The sequence below is a fragment of the Peromyscus eremicus genome, chromosome 4 (assembly GCF_949786415.1).
Source record: "Peromyscus eremicus chromosome 4, PerEre_H2_v1, whole genome shotgun sequence".
In the NCBI taxonomy this organism is placed as follows: Eukaryota; Metazoa; Chordata; class Mammalia; order Rodentia; family Cricetidae; genus Peromyscus; species Peromyscus eremicus.
In genome coordinates this window covers 67,418,888-67,440,065 of record NC_081419.1, presented here as the reverse complement: position 1 = coordinate 67,440,065, position 21,178 = coordinate 67,418,888, and the positions used below count along the sequence as shown (strand labels likewise).

The 21,178-nt window shown below is 41.6% G+C and overlaps 1 protein-coding gene across 3 annotated transcripts in view; it reads right to left on the bottom strand.

Moving 5' to 3' along the window:
- Nucleotides 1–2,711: 2,711 nt before the first annotated feature.
- Ckap5 (cytoskeleton associated protein 5) overlaps nt 2,712–21,178 on the bottom strand; it is a 105,780-nt gene continuing 87,313 nt past the window's right edge. For all 3 annotated transcript variants that reach the window (XM_059260917.1, XM_059260918.1, XM_059260920.1), the window contains exons 34-44: nt 20,767–20,943; nt 20,415–20,535; nt 15,851–16,030; nt 14,453–14,640; nt 13,893–13,968; nt 11,977–12,165; nt 11,757–11,894; nt 11,259–11,342; nt 10,691–10,850; nt 3,564–3,715; nt 2,712–3,411 (exon numbers count right to left, since the gene is read on the bottom strand). In XM_059260917.1, the coding sequence (XP_059116900.1) occupies nt 3,169–3,411; nt 3,564–3,715; nt 10,691–10,850; nt 11,259–11,342; nt 11,757–11,894; nt 11,977–12,165; nt 13,893–13,968; nt 14,453–14,640; nt 15,851–16,030; nt 20,415–20,535; nt 20,767–20,943 (1,708 nt within the window). In that variant the 3' untranslated portion in view covers nt 2,712–3,168. The remainder of the gene's footprint in view (nt 3,412–3,563; nt 3,716–10,690; nt 10,851–11,258; nt 11,343–11,756; nt 11,895–11,976; nt 12,166–13,892; nt 13,969–14,452; nt 14,641–15,850; nt 16,031–20,414; nt 20,536–20,766; nt 20,944–21,178) is intronic.

Genomic DNA, 21,178 nt, shown 5'->3' with positions numbered 1-21,178 from the left:
ATACGCATACATAAGATTTATTAGAGTGGTGTACAGGCTGTGATCTGGTTAGTTCAACAATGGCTCTTTCTGAACAGAAAGGCCAAGAATCCAGTAGTTGTAAACACCCTGGGGTGGATGTCTCAGATGGTCTTCATTCTACTTTGGAATCTTTAGGAGGTTCTGACACCAGTGAAGGAATGCCTCAGGATAGATCAACGAACTTGCCAGAGAAAAGTGAGGCCAAGTAGGCAAAAAGCAAAAACTTCCTTCTTCCAGGTCCTTTTATGCAGGCTGGGCCAAAGGTATGGCTCAGATTTAGGGTGGACTTACCCATTTCAAATGATCCAATCAATTAAATTTCTCTTCCAGGACATCTAGGGCTACACAAAGAAACCCTGTTTCAAATCACCCTGCCCGTGTCCCCCCCCACAAAAAAAAAAAGTTCTCACAGGCGTACCCATCTACTTGTGTTTTAGTTGACTCCAGACGACAAGCAAGATTTTAGTCATCACATCCTATATCCTTCATCATCAAAATGGAACACATGTGCCCCCAAGAGGCTCAATGTTTACAGCCCCTTTGAGATTACAGTTCGATGGTGGATGGGCACATAGGCTGCTCACATGACCTCTGAGTTGTTGTCTTCAATCTTCATGTGTGCATAAGTGTTGAGACCAGGTCTCACTATGTAGCTCTGACTCTCCTGGAACTCACTATGGAGACCAGACTGGCCTTGAATGCAGAGATCTGCCTGCCTTTACTTCTCCAGTAACACAAATTTATAAGGATTAAGTGATTTTTGTTGTGTACTGAGCACAACTGGACTGGCATCCTGTCTGTCATGTTTAAAGTTCCTTTTCTGGTCACCTCCTCCCTCCTTTGGCCCCCACAAAGCACATGATGTGTGTGTTGGGGAGAGGGAGTTTTTCCCAGGTCTCTCCTTACACAGCACTTACCAGATTAGAGCAATTTGTAGTAAAGAGGGGTAAAAGATATTTAAGTAAGTAAACTTGGAACAAATTTAAAAGTCTTAAAATTGTGAAGATGCCCTGCCACAGTACATCATTTAATGGGTCACTGGTTAATGGGACATTTTTGGGTAAGTGGGCACCACTGCCTCTAACATGTGATGTGAAATTGCTTGACACTGCAGAACTGTGTTGAGAAGATGCATTTCCTGAGCTCCAAGGCAAGATTGAAGATTGAAGGTCTGTCTGCTTTAGGTGTTAAGACAGGAGTAGGGCATTGGGTCATGCGCTTACCATTGTCAGCTTTGGTCAACTAATACACATGGTTTGAAGTGGGAGGGCTAGGGATGGTGACAGAGGCAGGTGGATCCCTGTGAGTTCAGGGCCAGCCTGGCTTATATAGTACCATGTTTCAGTCAGCCAGGGCTATATGGTGAGACCCTGTCTTGACAAATCAACAACAACAAAAACCAAAAGGTGGAAGGACCCTAGCCCCTCTCCCTTCTCTGTCTGCTGAGTCTCCTTGTATAGTTTAGGCTAGTCTCCAACTTGAGATCCTCTTGTATCAGCCTGCCAAATGCTAGGATTAGGATTATAGGCATTTGCCTCCACTGTATTGGCTTTTCATATTTGATGCATAAGGGAACAGAGAATTAAGAAAGAGTTTCTTGTTTATTCTGTGGTTCTGGTTGACTTGAAAGCTGGACAAAAATGGCCACAAGTTCTCAGTGATATTGGGCTTTAGGGGGAAAGCATTAAGAATGATTGTAGTTTGACTTGGTGGTGCATACCTTTAATACCAGCACTGAAGAGGCAGAGACAGGTAGATCTCCAGGCCAGCCAGGACTCCATAGTGAGACCTTGCTTCAAAATAAATCAAGAATGCACTGTAATACTCAGAGCACACTCAACATCACTGTCGGGGTTATCAACTTTGAGCACTTTGGAGGATGTCCTCCTACAGCAGCAGATCCCACCTTCCTTGCTGTGAACACTTACCACTCCATGCTCCCCCTATGAAGAAGCAAGTTTAACGTCAGGCAGCCTTGCGCTCACAGGACACTGGAGACTGGAACCAACAGAGGGTTCACTTGATGGAAAAATCAAGATTCATTTTCCTTCCATCTTTCGTTGTGTGGAATGCCAGTTGAGTAGAAGGTGGACTGAGTTGTCCTGGAGCTTGCCTGGAGTCTCCCCCGGAACCCAGAACTTAGTCCTGAAGTAGTTTTCTAACTATGGAAGAAGATCCTGTGGGATTCACTCTGGAAGCAAATCTTCAGTTCACATTTTGTTCTCACTCAACCCAAGGATGAAGCAATTAGTCTGGACTGAAAGCAGCTCAGATATTCAGGGAGGAAAAGAACAAGCTGTCCAGATCCACCAGTGAACCCAGTTCACTTTGTGTGGGAGCTGCAGGCTCAATCACAGCTTGAAAACAATCTCATGTCATGTGTGCAGCAAAGTAGTAGGACATTAAATGTTCCTCCACCAACTGGAGATGACCAAGATGGTCATGAACCAAGACCTCCAAACAAGGAGGGACAAGCTTTCTCTGCTCCTTGGGTCTGCATGTGGCCGGCAGGCCAGGAGATGTCCCCTGTTCCAATGGAGCTACAGCCCCAGTCCATGAGTTAAGACAAAGTAGACCTCCGCAGGCCATAACAAACCCTCCTCTACCTGGGTCAATACCCAGCTTTCCTTAAACAGGTGACAGAAACAGTTGTCCAGCACTCCCAGACACGGAGCATCTTAGGAAATGGGTATAGTTAATGCAAACTTTATTTATAAAAGACTCTTAAATTAGTTGTCTCATGCCATGCATTCATACAGAATACAGTGTCCCTTCAGGGCTACAGGAGAAGAGCTCACAACTCAGAAGGAACTATTAAAAGAGTTTCTAATGGCTGAAAGCTAGGAAAAAATTAGGACAATTTTACAAATGAGCCAACAAAACAAAACAGACATGGAGCCTAGTCTGCGCTGAGGGAGCAGCTGTTTCGAAGTCTGTACACTAACCTAACCCAGCCAGTCTTCTAGAAGCAGCACCGACAGGAGAAACAGAGCCTGTGCGGACGTGTACCACACTGCTCTTCCCCATCTGCTGTCTGATACATACAACCAGTTTGTGGACAGGAGGCCTGCAGTGGCCACTTCACACTACAGGATTTCTAGATTAGTAAACTAAAGCTGCAGAGTGCTTGCTGAGGGATGGGCAGCTTCATTTACGACTGCTCTTTATTCTCTCCAGTCTCTTTTTCAAGTCATCAATGTTAGTTGTGGAGGAGGAGGAGGTCATGGTTCCTGCAGAGTGGGTCTGGTTGGAATCCAGGTCTGAGTGCTGGTGCTGCTCTCGGGACTCGCGCAGCTGTGAGAGCTTGCTGTGGAGCATGTCTGTGGAAGAGGCAACTGGAGGAATTGCTGGTTTGGAGAGCAAAGAGGTCAGTGGAGGCCGGTCATCTTGCTATTGAGGGAAGACAGAGAGACACTACCTCAGTTCAGGGGAAGCAGTCAAGATGCAACTCTGCCCCAGTGTATACAAGGTCAAGCTACTTTGCTGTGGGCCAGCCTGTCCCTGACCTGCTCTCCATCCCCACAGAAAGAAAGGAGCAGTACCTTTGTGTTGTCGAGACCACACCGTTGTCGGAGAATTTTTAGCCTTTCCAGGTAGACGGATGGTCCCACTTCTTCTCCATTTGTGTTCCCTATAGAGGACACTGTGCTTGTGGGGGTGGGCACACATGTGACCTCCATCTGAGGGGAGATGCCTGGAGAGTAAAATGAAGAAAGCACATGTGGATATCCACACATCCCCACTTTCAGACTGCAATGGCCAATCTGCTACTAAAGACAACCACTAATTTCTAGGGCTCAGTGGCACAGCATATGTTTAGTATACACAAGTCACTAGCAACAACCAAACAAATTTTAAGGTCCTGAATGTCTTCACTCTACTTGAAAACTAAAAAATCCACAAGGACTACCTGGGATTAGTCATACAGACTGGTCTCAAATATACAACCTAAACTTTGTTAGAACTTCAAGAATTGATACAAAAGGGCTATGCCGAAACCTTGGTTATGTGAAGGGTTGTATACCAAGAATCACAGGGCTGACATGGGCAATTGGAAATCCCTAAGATACTTCTAAGTATATGATGAGTACCCAACTAAAAAATGAGCATTATGTTTGGGTTGGATGACACAACAGAGGAAGATTTTTCAAATCTATAGAGACCAACAAGGAGCTCAAAGGATAGGTACTACCCACTGAGATTCTTTGAGAAGAACAACAATTCATCTCAGTTTCTACATTTCTAACAGGGAACAGTCATAAAATACAACATTTAAAAGACCTAATTTAGCCGGGGTGGTGGTGGCGCACGCCTTTAATCCCAGCACTCAGGAGGCAGAGCCAGGTGGATGATCTCTGTGAGTTCGAGGCCAGCCTGGTCTACAGAGAGAAATCCAGGACAGGCACCAAAACTACGTGGAGAAGCCCTGTCTAGAAAAACCAAACCAAACCAAACCAAACCAAACCAAACCAAACCAACAACAACAACCAACCAACCAACCAAACAAACAAACAAAACCCCCTAACATACATGGCTGGGGAGATGGCTCAGTGGATAAAGTGCTTGACATGTAAATATGAAGACTGGAGTCTGAATCACCAGAACTCAAATAAATGCTGGTGGCACAGTGCCCACTTGAAACTCAACATGCAGGAGGCTGAGATAGGAGATTCCTGGAGCAAGCTGGCTAGATAGAATAGCTGAATCGGTGAGCTCCAAGTTCAAGTAAGAGGCCCTGATTCAATTTATAGAATGGAAAACAATGAGCGGCAGAAGACATTCAACATCATTCCTGGGATTCCACAACTCCTGCACCAGAACACATGCCCACACACATATAGACAGGCATACACATGCAAACTAACAGAAAAACACACACAAATCTAACCTGGGGCTGGGATATGGCTTAGTGCTAGAGACAAGAGTGCTTGTCTCAGAGAAATGGCTCAGCCATTAAGAGCACTGACTGCTCTTCCAGAGGACCCAAGTTTGAATCCCAGCACCCACCTACTGGCAGCTCACAATGTAACTCCAGTTCCAGAGTATTTGATGCCTGTCCTTTTCTGGCCTCTGAGGGCACTGCACCCATGTGGGTGCACAGACATACAGACTACAAAATAAAAATCAATCTTTAAAAAAGAAGTGCTTGTGTCACATTCATATGGTCCCTAGCACCATAAAAGCAGAGCAAACTGGCAAAAACTTGCAGAAAATGTGCTGCTTAGGATACAAGAATCACCCAAATGTTGAACATCACCGGAAAAAACTTTAGAAATAGGAAAAGGAGGCCAGGCAAACATTGGTCTGCTGTTACCTGATGTTCTGTTTGCCACCTTTGCAGAAGGACTTCAAACCGGTTGGAGAATGGTAATTTATGGTGTCAAACCCACTGGTTGGGAAAGCAGTGTCACTGAGAGCTTGAGTGAGACAGACGCAGAGAGAACCTAAACCACACACAGTGCACACTTTTGACAGGCACCAAACTCTAGAATGAAATATGTGGAAAGCTTCACTGAACTTTGAAAAAGTAAACATAGGCACCTCTTCACAATTTTGTAGCTGGGTCTGTCTTTTGCAGCTTCGTCTGTCTTTGGCTTAAAGCTGTGATCAATATTTTTTTTTAAACTAAAACCTTGTGTCTTCCTTTTGTCTCTAGATTCTGTAAGTGGTAATTTTCAGAGTGGTCTTTTTGGGACAGTAATATTTCAGCCTGAATTTAGGATATGCATTCATTCTAACCATCCCTAAAATAACTGCAGAATACCAACTTTGTTCTAGACAACAAAACAGATAAAAACCTTCTCAAGCAGATCTTTTCTTTCTTTCCTTCTTTCTGATAGCTCTCATGTAACTCAGGATGGCCTCTATGTAACCAAGGATGACCATTAACTTCTGATCCTCCTGGATTACAGGCATGCATTACCATGTCCAGTTAATGGGTGCTGGAGATTGAACCCAATTCTTTGTGCATGCTAGGCAAGCACTCTACAAACTGAACTACATCTTCAGTATCTCCCCTGTGGATTTTAAATATTAGCTGAGAGGGAAAGACACCAAACAAATAACAGATACTATATCATATATGTTAGTATATAGATACTATATCATATATCATAGTGAAGCTTTCCACATATTTCATTCTAGAAATATTTCACACTTTTGGTGCCTGTCAAAAGTGTGTACTGCAAATGATAAAAGGGCTGAGAAAGAAATCAGAGAAACATCACCCTTTACAACAGCTACAAATAATATAAAATACCTTGGGGTAACACTAAACTAAACAAGCGAAGGACCTGTATGACAAGAACTTTAAGTCTCTGAAGAAAGAAATTGAAGAGGGTATCAGAAAATGGAAAGATCTCCCACGCTCATGGATAGGTAGGATTAACATAGTAAAAATGGCAATCTTACCAAAAGCAATCTACAGATTCAATGCAATCCCCAACAAAATCCCAACACAACTCTTTACAGACTTGGAAAGAACAATACTCAACTTCATATGGAAAAACAAAAAACCCAGGATAGCTAAAAGAATCCTGTATAATAAAGCAACCTCTGGAGGCATTACCATCCCTGACCTCAAGCTCTACTGTAGAGCTACAGTAATAAAAACAGCTTGGTACAGGCATAAAAACCGACATGCGGACCAATGGAATCGAACTGAAGACCCTGACATTAATCCGCACACATATGAACAACTGATTTTTGACAAAGAAGCCAAAACTATACAATGAAAGAAAGTGTCTTCAACAAATGGTGCTGGCATAACTGGATGTCAACATGTAAAAGATTACAAATAGATCCATATCTGTCACCATGCACAAAACTCAAGTCCAAGTGGATCAAAGACCTCAACATAAATCCAGTTACACTGAACTTGACAGAAGAGAAAGTAGGAAGTACTCTTGAACGCATGGGCACAGGAGATCACTTCCTAAATATAACACCAGTAGCACAGACACTGAGAGCAACAGTTACTAAATGGGAACTCTTGAAACTGAGAAGCTTTTGTAGGGCAAAAGACACGGTCAATAAGAAAAAAAAAAGATAGCCTACAGAATGGGAAAAGATCTTCACCAACCCCACATCTGACAGAGGACTGATCTCCAAAGTATATAAAGAACTCAAGAAACTAGACATCAAAATACTGAACAATCCAACTAAAAAATGGGCTATAGAGCTAAACAGAGAATTCTCAAAAGAAGAATCTCAAATGGCTAAAAGATATTTAAGGAAATGCTCAACATCCTTAGTCATCAGAGAAATGCAAATCAAAACGACTCTGAGATACCACCTTACACCTGTCAGAATGGCTGTGATCAAAAACACTAATGACAGTCTATGTTGGAGAGGTTGTGGAGCAAAGGGAACACTCCTCCACGATCTACCTCAAGACCCAGCCATACCGTAACTCTTGGGCATATACCCAAGGAATGCTCAATCATACCACAAGGACACATGCTCAACTATGTTCATAGCAGCATTATTTGTAATAGCCAGAACCTGGAAACAACCTAGGTGCCCGTCAACTGAAGAATGGATAAAAAAAATGTGGTACATATACACAAAGGAGTACTTACTACTCAGCAGAGAAGAACAATGACATCATGAAATTTGCAGGAAAATGGATGGAACTAGAAAATATCATCCTGAGTGAGGTAACTCAGACTCAGAGGAACAAACATGGTATGAACTCACTCATAAGTGGATACTAGATATAAAGCAAAGGACAATCGGACTGCAACCCACAGATCCAGGGAGGCTACCTAGCAGGGGGGACCCTAGGATGACGTTGGCTTATAATAAGTTTTGGTTTTACCCAATCATTGGGCAAGCTTTAGTGAAACATTTCACTATTAGGGTAAGAATTTGTACCATATCAAACTGATGAAAGAAAATGCTGGCCGTACTTTCAGGAGGGGAGGCTAAAATCTTTTTAGACTATGGATTAGCATATAGAAAAATGTCTGCCATAAATCAAACAGTGAAGGAGAAGATGAATAGGAATCTCATTTATACAACTTAAGTAAAACATAGCTCTCTGAACAGATGAAGATAGGTCTCTTCTATATCCCAGAATCTAATCAATATTAATATGTATAATTCGGCTATCATTTGGCTTGAAAGGGCTTATTGGGAAATGTTATCATTTTTACTATTTTCTACAGAGAAAATATTTTACTGTTTAAAATAACCCTGGACTTTTAAATTATAATCTGTTTTTGTTTTTTTTGTTTTTTTTTTTTTAAAGAGAAGGAGAGAAAAATGCTGCGTTTACCACCACATACATAGCACTGTCACACGGCTCCTGCCATTCCTGCGCTTTCCTTAGCAGGCCTTCTGTCCACATCTGGCAGAAGTACTGTCTGACTGAGGCAGATGGAGCAGTCCAAGTTTCTGTGAGGTTAACTCGAAGCACTAGCTAGCGTTCCCTGACATCCAGTGAGGAAATGATAGCTAAAGAGTTTGGTGCAGACCAGGCTTGTGTATACTAAAAACCAACAGATGAAGCAGGAAGCCAACCACAGCAGTCAGGCAGTAGGACAAACACTTCTTAACTACTTTAAATGGCAACAGTGCTGAGTATATGAGCGATCCACAAAGGAGTTCATGAGCTAAGAACAGTGAACAGGAGAACACAAAACACTCATCATTGCATACAGTGTGCTAAAATCACAAGTATATTTGGAATAATAAAAGTGAGCCAGATACAGTGGCATGCACCTGTAATTCCAGCTATTTGAGAAGCTGAGGCAGGAGGATTCCTTGGATCCTAGGATTGGAATTTTGAGGCCAGCCTGAGTGACACAGTGAGAACCATTAAAAAAAATAATAAAAAAAATTTAAAAAGTGGAGGTTAATGAAGAACATTTACAAAGCTAAACAAAATTGTACAGTACTGGTACAGAGGATATGTGTACCTCAATGAATAAAACTAAGAGTCCAAAACTAAACAGACCGCTCCATGGACTATCAGTTTTCCACAAGGGACCACTTAAAGCCACAGTGAAGTTCAGTAAGATTTCAAAGTTTTGAACACAGAAAGTCTATTAAGAAGTGAAACAGAAGGGGCTGGCGATTACCAAGAGTGCTTGCTCAGTATTCAAGAGGACCTGAATGAAAGTGGAGGCAGGGAAACACCTTCGGGCATTAGTGACAGGAATTCTCCAGGGAGCTGTCCAGTCCAAGTGTCTCAGACTCCAGGGTTGGAGCTGTACCGAGGGTCCCATACCTGAAGCCTGTGTGAAGACCATCATAAGAGGTTCCCACTTACTGCTACTTCACTGCTGCCAAATACTAAGGGAAATGAAGAGTTGCTGGAGCATGAAAGAGGAAGAGACCAAATGTCCTCCTCTGGCCTCATGCTGGGGCTCTAAGTCAGGTCCTCCAGCTTGCAGGATTCTTACCCACTGAGCCATCTTGCCAGCTTCTTTCTTTCTCCCATTCTCTCCCTTGCTTCCCACCTCTTCTGGTTTTGTTTTTGGACAGCATCTCACTATGAAGCCCAAGACAGCCTCAAACTTAGGGATCCTCTTGCCCAGCCTCCTAGTGCTGTAATTACAGGCATTTGCTACCGTGCCTGGCTTCCAGTAGTTTCTATGTTTGTCCCTCCTCATGGCCCTGTTCCGTCTGGACCCTTCCTTATATCTAAAATAAACCTTCTCCTCAACCATAAAAAAAAAAAAGTGTGCACTGTGTGTAGTTTAGGTTCTCTCTGCGTCTGTCTCGCTCAAGCTCTCAGTGACACTGCTTTCCCAGCCAGTGGGTTTGACACCATAAATTACCACTCTCCAACCGGTTTGAAGTCCTAATGTAAGGGCGGCAAACAGAACATCAGGTAACAGTAGATGTATGTTAGAAGTGGTAAATGTGCTGGGTGTGGGGGCATACCCTTTAATCTCAGCACCCAGGAGCAGAGCAGGAAGACCTTTTTGAGTCAGAAGGCTAATTTGATCTACATATTGGGTTTCGGGTGGGAGGCTGCTATTTGGGAGGGTGAAGAATAGGCTCACATGTTTTCAGCAACGCACTGAGATCACAGTATATAAACAAGATCTGCACAAGAGCAAGGAATTGGCCAACGGGCTCTCTTAGAAGCAACAGCACCATATATATAAAGACTAGTGCATATATCAGTGGCAGAGTGTATGTGTAGCGTGCACGGCCCTGGCTTCAATCCCCACATAAAAACAGCAGAATGACAAAGCCAGTGCTAAGGCCCTAAGGCATGCCTATGTGTCCATGTTTCAGAAACAGCGAGGGGGTTGGCGGGCTGGAGAGTGGTAGATGAGGTGCCAGAAGTAGCAGAGGATCAGACAACGCAGGACATTGAGAGGTTTTTGCCTTCTGGAATACAGCTGGCAACTCCTGATGCCCTGTGTGGAACAGAGCACAGAAAGATGGAGGTGGAAGTGGGAGAACACCAGGAGGGTACTCTGCTGCAGCACAGCTAAGAGAGAACACTGTTTCCCACCAAGGAATCAGAGTGGAAGGTAAGGAGAGGTGAGTGGACCCTGTACATGGCTTGCAGGAGAGCCCAAGAGTTTCCTGGAAGAGGAAGAGCAGACTAAAAGCTTTAGTTTTCATCAAACTAGATAAAGTTGGCATGAACAAGAATGCCAATTGCAACTACTTTAGCCTATTTCTGGAAGGAGAACAGGAACCACACCTGTCGAAGAGGGAATGCGGCCTTTGCCTTCTCTCTCCATCTCAATCACCCGAAGGCCTCTCTCAACATAACTCTGAAAGAATTGTGAGGAGTTTTTCAGGAATGGTTCAATGTCAGCATCTGAATATTTCTTCTTATATTCATATAACTCTGCTAAGCCCTGGTGAAAAAGAAAAAGGAAGAGGTGGGGATAGATGTAAGTTAGTGTTCCTTTCCACAAAGCAGACCACCACCTATTTCCTTTAACTCCTTCCACACCCCCTCTTTTCTCCTCACTTACTCCATCCATCCCTCCTCCTGGTGTTTTGCAGACAAGGTCTTGGTCCAAAAGACCTTGTAGATAAGATTGGCCTCAAACTTACAGCAATCCCTCTGCCTCAGCCTCTTGAGTATAGAGATTACAGCTGTGTACCACAACATCTGCCTTTTTGTTTATTGTTGCTTTTTTGAGTCCTACTATGGAGTTCAGGCTAGTCTCAAACTTGCAATTGCCTATCTCAGTCTTCCAAGTGCTGTAACTGCTACATGCTACGGCACCCAGTCTTAGGCTTAATCCTTTCAGTCTCACCTCTTTAGTGTTCTCTTTAGATCCAATCTTCTTAAAAATCTCAGCTAAGAAATCATTTACTTTGGCCTTTGATGATTTTTCATCCTAATAAATTGAAAAACACAAAGAACTGGTTAGAACTGAATTCTTGGAACCAGATGAGAGGATGGATACTAACAGAAAATATTTCAGAATATGGGCCTTACTGGTATGGTTCTACTGGTACAGAAAGCCCAGAGCTGCAAAGTTTACAGCAGCAACACTAGTATTGTGGTTATGAGTGCCTCCAGTCTGAGGGTTTCACCTCAACTTTGAGGACGAGCTGGTCCGTTCCTCCCCGGTTATGCAGAGCTCATAGTGGACTTACCTAGTGATACACAAGTCTTTCTTGGAGATCCAAAAGCATGTGTTCACTACTCCAGTGTTTTGAAATTTTTAGGTAAAAATGGTTATAGCAGCAAACCAAGGGACTGATGACTCCAACCCCTAATATTTCCCCTTGGGAATCAGGATACTCACTATCCGAGAAGCTCCCTTTTCTGTTTCCTTCTCAGACTTGCTCCCAGTCTGGTCCATACTGTGCTTCATCATCCGACACAGGTGCGCCTCCAGCTCAGACTCATTCTTATTGTCAATCATTGTAAGGTGGTCTAGGATCTGAGGGAGACAAGCATACTCAAATGCTAGCAATGACCCTTCCAGGAAATTCACTCCGAGACCAAGTGCTGTTCTCACCCACCTTAGGTCCTTTTAGTTTGCATAATGTATGCAGAAGGGTCTTTAGAGTCCTTATAGGAAATTCACTTTTGCACTGCTTCAGTTTCTCTTTGGGAAAGACCTTCATGAAAATGTGGATGTCCAGAAGAATTCTGTCTAGGTTAATGCTGTTGATGGTGTCAGGCAATAGTCGAACCATTCTCCATAGACACTATAAAAATAAGAAACAAGGGCTGGAGAGATGGCTCAGCAGCTAAGAGCACTGGCTGCTCTTCCAGAAAATCCAGGTTCCAATTCCTAGCACCCACATGACAGCTCATAATTGTCTGTAACTCCAGTTCCAGTGGATCCAATACTTCACAGAAATATATGCAGGCAAAAACACCAATGTACATATAATAAAAATAAATAAACAGTTAAAAAAAAAAAGAAACAAAAGGAATGACTGAAAAATGAGGATAATTTATCACCCATTTTCCCAATTCAAGGTTCTTTTCCTTATATGTGTGTTATCTATGTGTATACTTATTTATTACATGTGTGTATGTATGTGGTGACCAGAGCTGGACATAGGGTATTTATGTCTATTACTTTCTATTATGAGACAGTCTTTCATTAACCTGGACCTTGATAATTCAGCTAGGCTGGCTGGCTAGCTAGCAAGTCCCGGGCATCCTCCTCACCCAGCTTTTTGTATGTGCTGGGGACAAGGACATTTTAAACATTGAAAAAAATGTTTAAATTCTGTCTTGGGTTTCCTTAGTACCTGAGAACAGAATAGTTAAGACTGCTTAACCAAATCTAATCTAAAGAAGCAAAATCCTACACCACTTGAGTACCAGAAGTATGTTATACTTACAATCATTTGGAGAATTCTATGAAAGACTCAACATACATACCTCTTATAGGTCAATATATACTTCTCCTTCAAAATAAAATATGCTTAATCAAACTTCTTGCCTTCTAGTTTCTAGAAGAAGGCTGGCCATGAACGTACTATGTACCTGAGCCTGGCCCTTATGTTTCACTCTCTAAGTGTTGAGATTACAGGTGTGAAGCACCGTGATGGCTTGCTCTTCTTGTTGTCTGTAATGATTTTTAGGGGGAATCCAGAGTTAGGGGTGCATGCCTTTAATCCCAGCACTAGGAGGCAGAGGTAGGTGGATCAGTGTGAGTTCAAGGCCAGCCTGTTCTACATAGTGAGTTCTAGGATAAGGCAGAGCTACAAAGCGAGAGCCCGTCTCAAAACAAAACAAAACAAAATAAAAGACATTCATGGAGCTGGAGAGATGGCTCAGTGGTTAAGAATACTTTAGTTTCCAGAACACACATGGTAGGGGGGATTAAAGGCATGGACTACCTTCTGTGGTCACAGTGTTTCACCACAGCAATATGACCCTAACTAAGACAGGGTTTCACTGTGTAGTTCTAGCTGATCCACAACTTGCTTTATAGACCAGGCTGGCCTCAAACTCAGAGATGTGCCCGCCTCTGTCTCTTAAGTACTGAGATTAAAGGCGAGCAACACCATACCTGGCTGAAAACTTTTTAAATGACAGTCACCTATTTATTTCGTGTGTGTGTGTGTGTGTGTGTGTGTGTGTGTGTGTGTGTGTGTGTGTGTTTCAGCCTCTTGTGTTCTATAATTACAATTGTTACCATGCCTGGCTTACCAACTTTATTTTCCAGAAGTACCTTAGCTGACTTCAGTCAATGTCTTAATTCGAATTTCTTTCCCAGCCGGGCATGGTGGCGCACACCTTTAATCCTAGCATTCTGGAAGCAGAGGCAGGTGGATCTCTGTGAGTTCGAGGCCAGTCTGATTTATAGGGGGAGTTTCAGGACAGCCAGGGCTACACAGAGAAAAAAAACAAACAAAAAACAGAAAAAGAAAGTGATATCTTTGAAAGACAAGAAATGAAATCATTTCAACTTTACCTTCATAACAAGTTCTGAGAATTTGGGAGAAGTAGCTGTTGCTAGTAGGCTGTCCTGAAGTAAAACAAGCAGGGCACTGGAAAAACAAATAGCATTAATAAATCTTAAGTCTTCATGCATGCACACATGCACACACGTACGCACCCCACCCCCTACCTCCTTCTCCAGCCCCAGACAGGGTTTCTAAGAGACAACTGTAACGCTAGGACGATAACTAGTACATTTGACCATCCTACTCTAGAAAAGCCAGATACTGTTACTAGGTTTAGACTGAAATGCACTTGATCCACTGAGAAGAAAGTAATAAATCATCTTATTATGCAAACTTAAAAGTTACAATTGACTTTGATCCTGTTACCTCCACCTGAGTGGAATGCTAGGATTACAGGAATGTGCCGCTATGCTGGGTTTTAGCAAGTGCTGTGGAGCAAACCCAGGCCTCTTTGCATGCTAGGCAAGCACTACCAACTGAGCCACAGCCCCAACCCTGACTTCCTGATTTCTACGTGTAGACAAATGAGAGGCTATCCCAAGCTTTACTGATGAGGGTATAAATATACCTGAGGATATTGGTTTGGTCTGATTTCTCCAAAACCTTCACCACCAAGAGGTTCACAGAACGAATCACCTGTTGTCCTTCCTCAAGATCTTCAATCCGAGAATCCAGCATTAACGTGATCAGGCCATGCATCAAGTCTTTCAGTACTCCAGTGGAAGCCTCCCGGGCCAGGCTCTCTATCTGAAATAGCTATCCAGTCCTAACTGTGTTAGGGAGGTTAAAACTCAATATATGGGACAAAGAAGGAAAACATAGTTGGTATATTCTAGTCAATATTCAGATATACATACATATGTATACATACATATATATATAGACATAGGCCTTACTGTGTGGCCCAGCTGGCCAATACTTCAGACTTTAAATCCCAAGTGCTAGGATTATATGCTTGTACCAACACACCTGGCACAATTACACTGGATTTTTGTTTTGTTTTGTTTTTTTGGTTTTTCAAGACAGGGTTTCTCTGTGTAGCTTTGTGCCTTTTCCTGGAACTCACTTGGTAGCCCAGGCTGGCCTGGAACTCACAGAGATCCGCCTGGCTCTGCCTCCCAAGTGCTGGGATTAAAGGCGTGCGCTACCACCGCCCGGCTTACACTGGATTTTTAAAACTCCAGAATGTCAAAAAAAAAAAAAAAAAAAAAAAAAAGAAAAGGAAAAAAGAACTACTGTCACATTTCAGTATTAGCCAGAAGTAATTGGTCTGCTTCCTTTCTGCTGCACAATCATCTATGAAGAGCCAAACAGGGCCTGCCTTGCCTATAAAAGAAACCGGCAGGAAGCAGAACACTAGGAAGCAACCAAGCATTTCACTTTATATCCTAATTGGGGAATGGCAAAGCCTTCTCTGTGTCAGACACAGAGGGAAATGGCAAGTCTTCCTTAGGGGTCCAGGCATGGGTGTTGATAATGTGTACAGAAAAGTCCTCCACAGCTCCCCCTCAACCATGTACACATCCTGAAGACTACTTCCCTATAGAGACTGTTCCTACAGAGATTAACTAAACGTGTCTCCTTTACCCAGCCATGTATCAAACTCCTGTCTCCCTGTTTATCAGTACGCAACAACCCCACCTCTCTGTTCAATTCTATATAATAAATATGTTGAGCTTCTGGGGTGCTGAGGTTAACCCATCCAAAAGTCCAGACCACCGGATCCCAGCTTTTCTATGCTTATATTTCTGTCTTTTCTTCATTCCTCCTCTACTCCAGCTGTGCTGGATGAGGTACTTAACAATTAAGTACATTCAATGCAAAAGTGAACAACTGGCCATGTGATTCATAGATAACTCTATCAAGTAACACAGGTCCCACATGAACATCAGCACCGACTCTGGCTTGAGAACCTGGGTGGATTGATAGAGCCAAGAGAAACTCCACTTCTGCAGAAATGTCTTACCGAAATCATGTTGCCAATGATACAGCTATACAACTTGATGATTTCATCCTTGTCCAACTTCTCATCCGCCATATGTGTGCTGTAGATGAGTCTCAGCTGCATGAAGGTTGCGATCAGAAACTGATCAATGTGGCCAGACATAGCTTCAGCTTTGTCTTCCTGCCTCAGGACCTCATCAATCTGATAACAAAAATTCCAAGCTGTAGTTTCCAAGCTTTATGAGTGGCAGAAAGACATTATAAGGCACCATTCTACAGGAAAGTTTATTAGCAAAGCACTTACTTCACCTAACTTTATAAATAACTAGTCCTTAGGAATTCAACTATTCAATATATATTATTGAGCAACTTAGTAATAAGTGAATTAGGCAGAAACTCTATTCTAAGAGGCTTACAGTATAGTTCAGGGAATAATCCCTAATGCTTAAATGTTTAATTTATTAAAAGGAATTTTCTTGTACTTTTTAAGACAGCCTTAATATTAAACCTTCCACTAAAAAAAAAATCAAGAGTAGTGGCACATATCTGTAATCTTAGCACTTTGAAGGGTGAAGAAGCAGGAGCATTTTATATTTGAGTTCAGCCTAGGTTATACTGCCAAGTTCCAGAATATTCTGAGCTACAGAGTGAGAACCTGCCTTCAAACAAACAAAAACCCAGAACAAACAATGTGTGTATATATGTATGTATGTGTGTGTATACACACATATGTGTGTGTGTGTGTGTGTGTGTGTGTGTGTGTGTGTGTGAATGAAGAGCTCAGTGGCAGAGCATCTTCCTACTAAGTTTAAGCTTATGGCCCTGCAGTTTGATCCACAGTACTGTCAAACAAAATTTAAAGACAAAACAATCTCAACAACAAAAAAGGAAAGAAATTAACAAGCAAAAGATCCCATTTACCAGATGAGGCTCTAAGAGCTCAGATTATTTACTCAGTCTAAACCAAAAACTCAGTTTTCTCATGTGCAGTTTTTTCCTAATTTAATATATTAGCTGTGGTGATGGTAAAATGCTCTGTAGGAAAATATTTATCTCATATACACTAATATAAATTAAGTATCTTCCCAGGGCCTTGTGTATGTTAGACACATAAAGCAGATTTTTATAACTGCATAAATAATGCTGAGACATTATATATATGACATGTTGATCTTCAGTAAACATTTTTAGCAGGATTGCCATGCTGCCCAACTCCACTGGGGCACCAGTTATATACAATGCAAGGTGAATGAAGAAAGCCTCCTGGTGTTGGCTTTACTTTCATTATCTCTTCATGTATGCCTACGTCATAAACCCAACCTTCAGTGGGACAGTTTAATGTTTCCATATGCACACCATAAAATACACTGCATTTTCAGGGAGGATTATTTTCCCTCTTTTTCTAAATTAACTAACATTAATAGGTAGACATATATTATTTTATATTTATAGTATGGTCTTATATTTTCTAAAATTATTATATGAAGAATCACAGTACAGGATATTCAGAGGTTTGGAGCACATTTACTATACAAAGGTTATATGTATTTTTCTATACCTAGCTTTCTTTTCCCTTTTTTTTTTTTTTTGGAGACAGGTCCTCACTATGTATATCTGGCTGTCTTGGAACTCGCTATGTAGACCAGCTAGTTTTGAACTCACACAGATCCACCTGCCTCTGCCTCGGGAGTTGGGATTAAAGGTGTGCACTAGCACCCCCTGCTTTGCATCTAGCTTTCTAATTCAGTGGAAAATTATGAAAATATCTAAAGTCAAAGGAATGAACAACTATTTTTGAAAGCAGCATAAGGAGCTGGATAGAGATCTGGCTCAGCAGTTAAGAGCACTTTGCTGTTCTTGTAGAGGGCTAGAGTTTGGTTCCCAGCATTCTCTTGGAAACACAGAACTACCTCTAACTCTAGTTCCAAGAAATCTAATGCCCCTTCTGTCTTCTGTATGCACCAACCAGGCACACATATCATGCATATATGCAGGCAAAACACTGATACACACGCAAAAAAAAAAAAAAAAAAAAAAAAAAAAAAAAAAAGAAAAATAGCTTAAAACAGTGGTTCTCTGCTGGGCAGTGGCAGCACACACCTTCAATCCCAGTACTCCGGAGGCAGAGACAGGTGGACCTCTGTGAGTTCAAGGCCAGCTTGGTCTACAAAGCGAGTTCCAGGACAGCCAGAGCAACACAGAGAAAGCTTGTCTCAAAAAACAAACACAAAAAAAGAAACCAAACCAAACCAAAAAAACAGTGGTTCTCAACCTTCCTAATGCTCAATGACCCTTTAATATAACTCACCATAATTTATGTTGTGGTGGCCCCCAACCATAAACTTATTTCATTGCTACTTCATAACTGTAATTTTGTTACTGTTATATATTGTAATGTAAGTATCTGATATGCAACCACGGTGGGAGCTTCAACCCACAGGCTGAGAATTGCTGCAAAGAAAGCCAGCATAAAAACTTATGCATTTACAAAAATGTTCAATCATTCCTTTACTGATGACTTTCCAATGCTTCTAGTTTAGCCATTTATCTACTGTATAAACAAATTAAAATCATTGTGTATGTATCCTTATGTGCTTGCATTTTTATTTCTGGGAGAGAGAAGACTGTCATGTCTTAGAGGAAACATACTGTTTTTTTTTTTTGCATTTGGTGGAGACTGAACTGAGGGCCTTACATATGCTAAGCATGCACTATATCAATGAACTACACACTTTCAGTCCGTATAGTACTTTAAAAAATGCACTAATGTGCCGGGCGGTGGTGGTGCACGTCTTTAATCCCAACACTTGGGAGGCAGAGCCAGGTAGATCTCTGTGAATTCGAGGCCAGCCTGGTCTACAGAGTGAGATCTAGGACAGGCACCAAAACTACACAGAGAAACCCTGTCTCGAAAAACCAAAAAAAGAAAAAAAAAAAAAAAAGCCAAACAAAACAAACTCAACCATACTTCATTTATGTACTAGATAACTGACATCTAATTTTGAATCATAGAAACAGCATATTTCTTACTGTCATTCACTAATACTTTATACATACTGTTGGACTATGCAGAACTCTTTTGCTATATATTTGGAGCTCCTTTCTCTTTCTTATTTATTTATTCATTCATTCATTCATTCATTCATTCATTTATTTGTCAAGACAGGATTTCTCTGCGTAGACTTGGCTGTCCTGGGACTTGCTCTGTAGACAGGGCTGTCCTCGAACTCACAGAGATCCACCTGCCTCTGCCTGCCAAATGCTGAGATTAAAGGTGTGGGCCACCACCACCCATCTTCCTTCCCTAATTTTAAGAAATGTGACTCCCATTTTCTTTGTATTTTTTTTAATCTAACCAGTCTGTGTATAACCACATCTCCTATTTCTGCCTCCAGCCCTTCTCCAAAACATCCTTTTTCTGGTTTGGCTATGACTCCTCACTCTGAATGCTACTTCTCAATTTCTTCACTTTGGTTGAGGTCCTAACACTCAACAGGCTGGCCCCTTGATAGACCTCCTCTTCACTATTCTTGGGAACTGATGCTCAACTATGTGTCAGTGTTCTTTTACGGACACTTTCCTCATAACCCACCAGGCTTTTAGCTCTTTACTCTGAGCTAACATGGCTCTCCACTCACATCCACTGTCACCACACTGACGAAAACCTAGTTCTTCCCTATCTATACCTTTAAAACTGAACTGTTAGGTGAAGAAAATGATTTAAAAAAAAAAATGGCTCAGAATTAAGAGCACTGGCTACTCTTCCAGAAGGCCTGGCTTTGATTCCCAGCACCCATATGGTAGCTTATAACTCCAGTTCCAGGGAATCTGATGCAAATGATGATTAAGTGGCCCCTGGCCCCTGTGTCCTTTAAAATAATAATAATAAAAAAAAAATACTAAACACTGACTGTATGTTCAGTACTGTGACTCCACTAGTGTGCAATCCAGTAGATACTTTTATTTATTTTTTTCTGATTGGCTCTTTCTTTTTTTTTTTTTTTGCAATTGTAACCATTTTTAAGTTCACAATTCAGTGACATGAATTACATTCAAGATATTAATTACACTCATGATATTAATTAATTTGTGGTATTCATTGATTACATTCGCAGTATTCATTCAATAACTATGTTTATGATATTCATTAATAATATTAATTATATTGATTTATTAATTCATGATATTATGTCCTGATGCTACTTTCCGTTTGTGGGGCTTTTCTATCACACAAAACAGAGATTCTGTACTTAGGCAATCATTGCTCTATATTCATTCCTTTCTTTTCTGTCTTGAGATAATGTCTAATCTTTCTGTCTCTATGAATTTGTATATTTTATAGACATGTAATACAATTCTATAGTATTTGTCCTTTTTTTTAAATGTAAAAACATTTTATGTACAACTGCAGGGGAAATAATACATGGATAGCTTGAACATTAAAAAAAGGTTATAATTCCAAAGTCCAGGATTATTTGAAACTGGGAAATATTTTCTCGGTAGAAAATAGTAAAAACACAACCCAGTATTCTTACAAGTCTCTTTGTCCATCAGTGGAATTGCTATTATGGGATGGTTCCCATTACCTGTGTCAGAGCTTGGATACTTGTGCTGATGTCACCACTGGCTACTTGGGAGATAATGAAATTGATAGTGGATGCTGTATTACTGTGCATGTCATCAAAATGTGGAGAGACAGACCGGATCCTAGACAGCAGATCAAAGGAAAAATTCAATCTGTATTATAAGACATTTCAATGAGTGGGGATTATGTAATTTTCTACAAGTTCCAGGTTTTAGTAAAGATGTTACTATCAGTCAGTTAGTAATCAATTCTAGGAAGTCTTAACTGCATACTTCCACCGTGGGCTCTTTTCAGTATGTATGTATTCTAATGATCATGAGCTGTTTATATTTAAATGAAGAGGCTGAACTTACTTAGGTTCAGGAATAAGGACAGGTTCAAAAATGTCATCAAGTTTGTGCTGGACGAGTTCTGGCATTTCACACCGGACTGTACCATTGTCATTCTCAATCTCATCTAGGTCCAGCTGGAACTCTCGGCGGACCATCTGCTGCGCTGCTTCAGGATGCCCACTCATGCTTCGAGCTTGGCTAAAGGAAGCAAAAAGAGGCTCCTGAACTAAGAGGGATTTCTTAACACAAGGATACTATTAGCACCACTAGCTGCCTCAAAGCTTTAAGACAGATGTTCAACTTCTGGTTTCAGCCCTTCTGAAGGATTTAAGTTCTTGAGTGTAAGAAAGTACCTGCAGTAACAAACATTGGTTCAGGACTTTCCCAGGAGAGCAGGGAACTTTAATTTGTGCTTACCTTGCTGGCTGAGTGC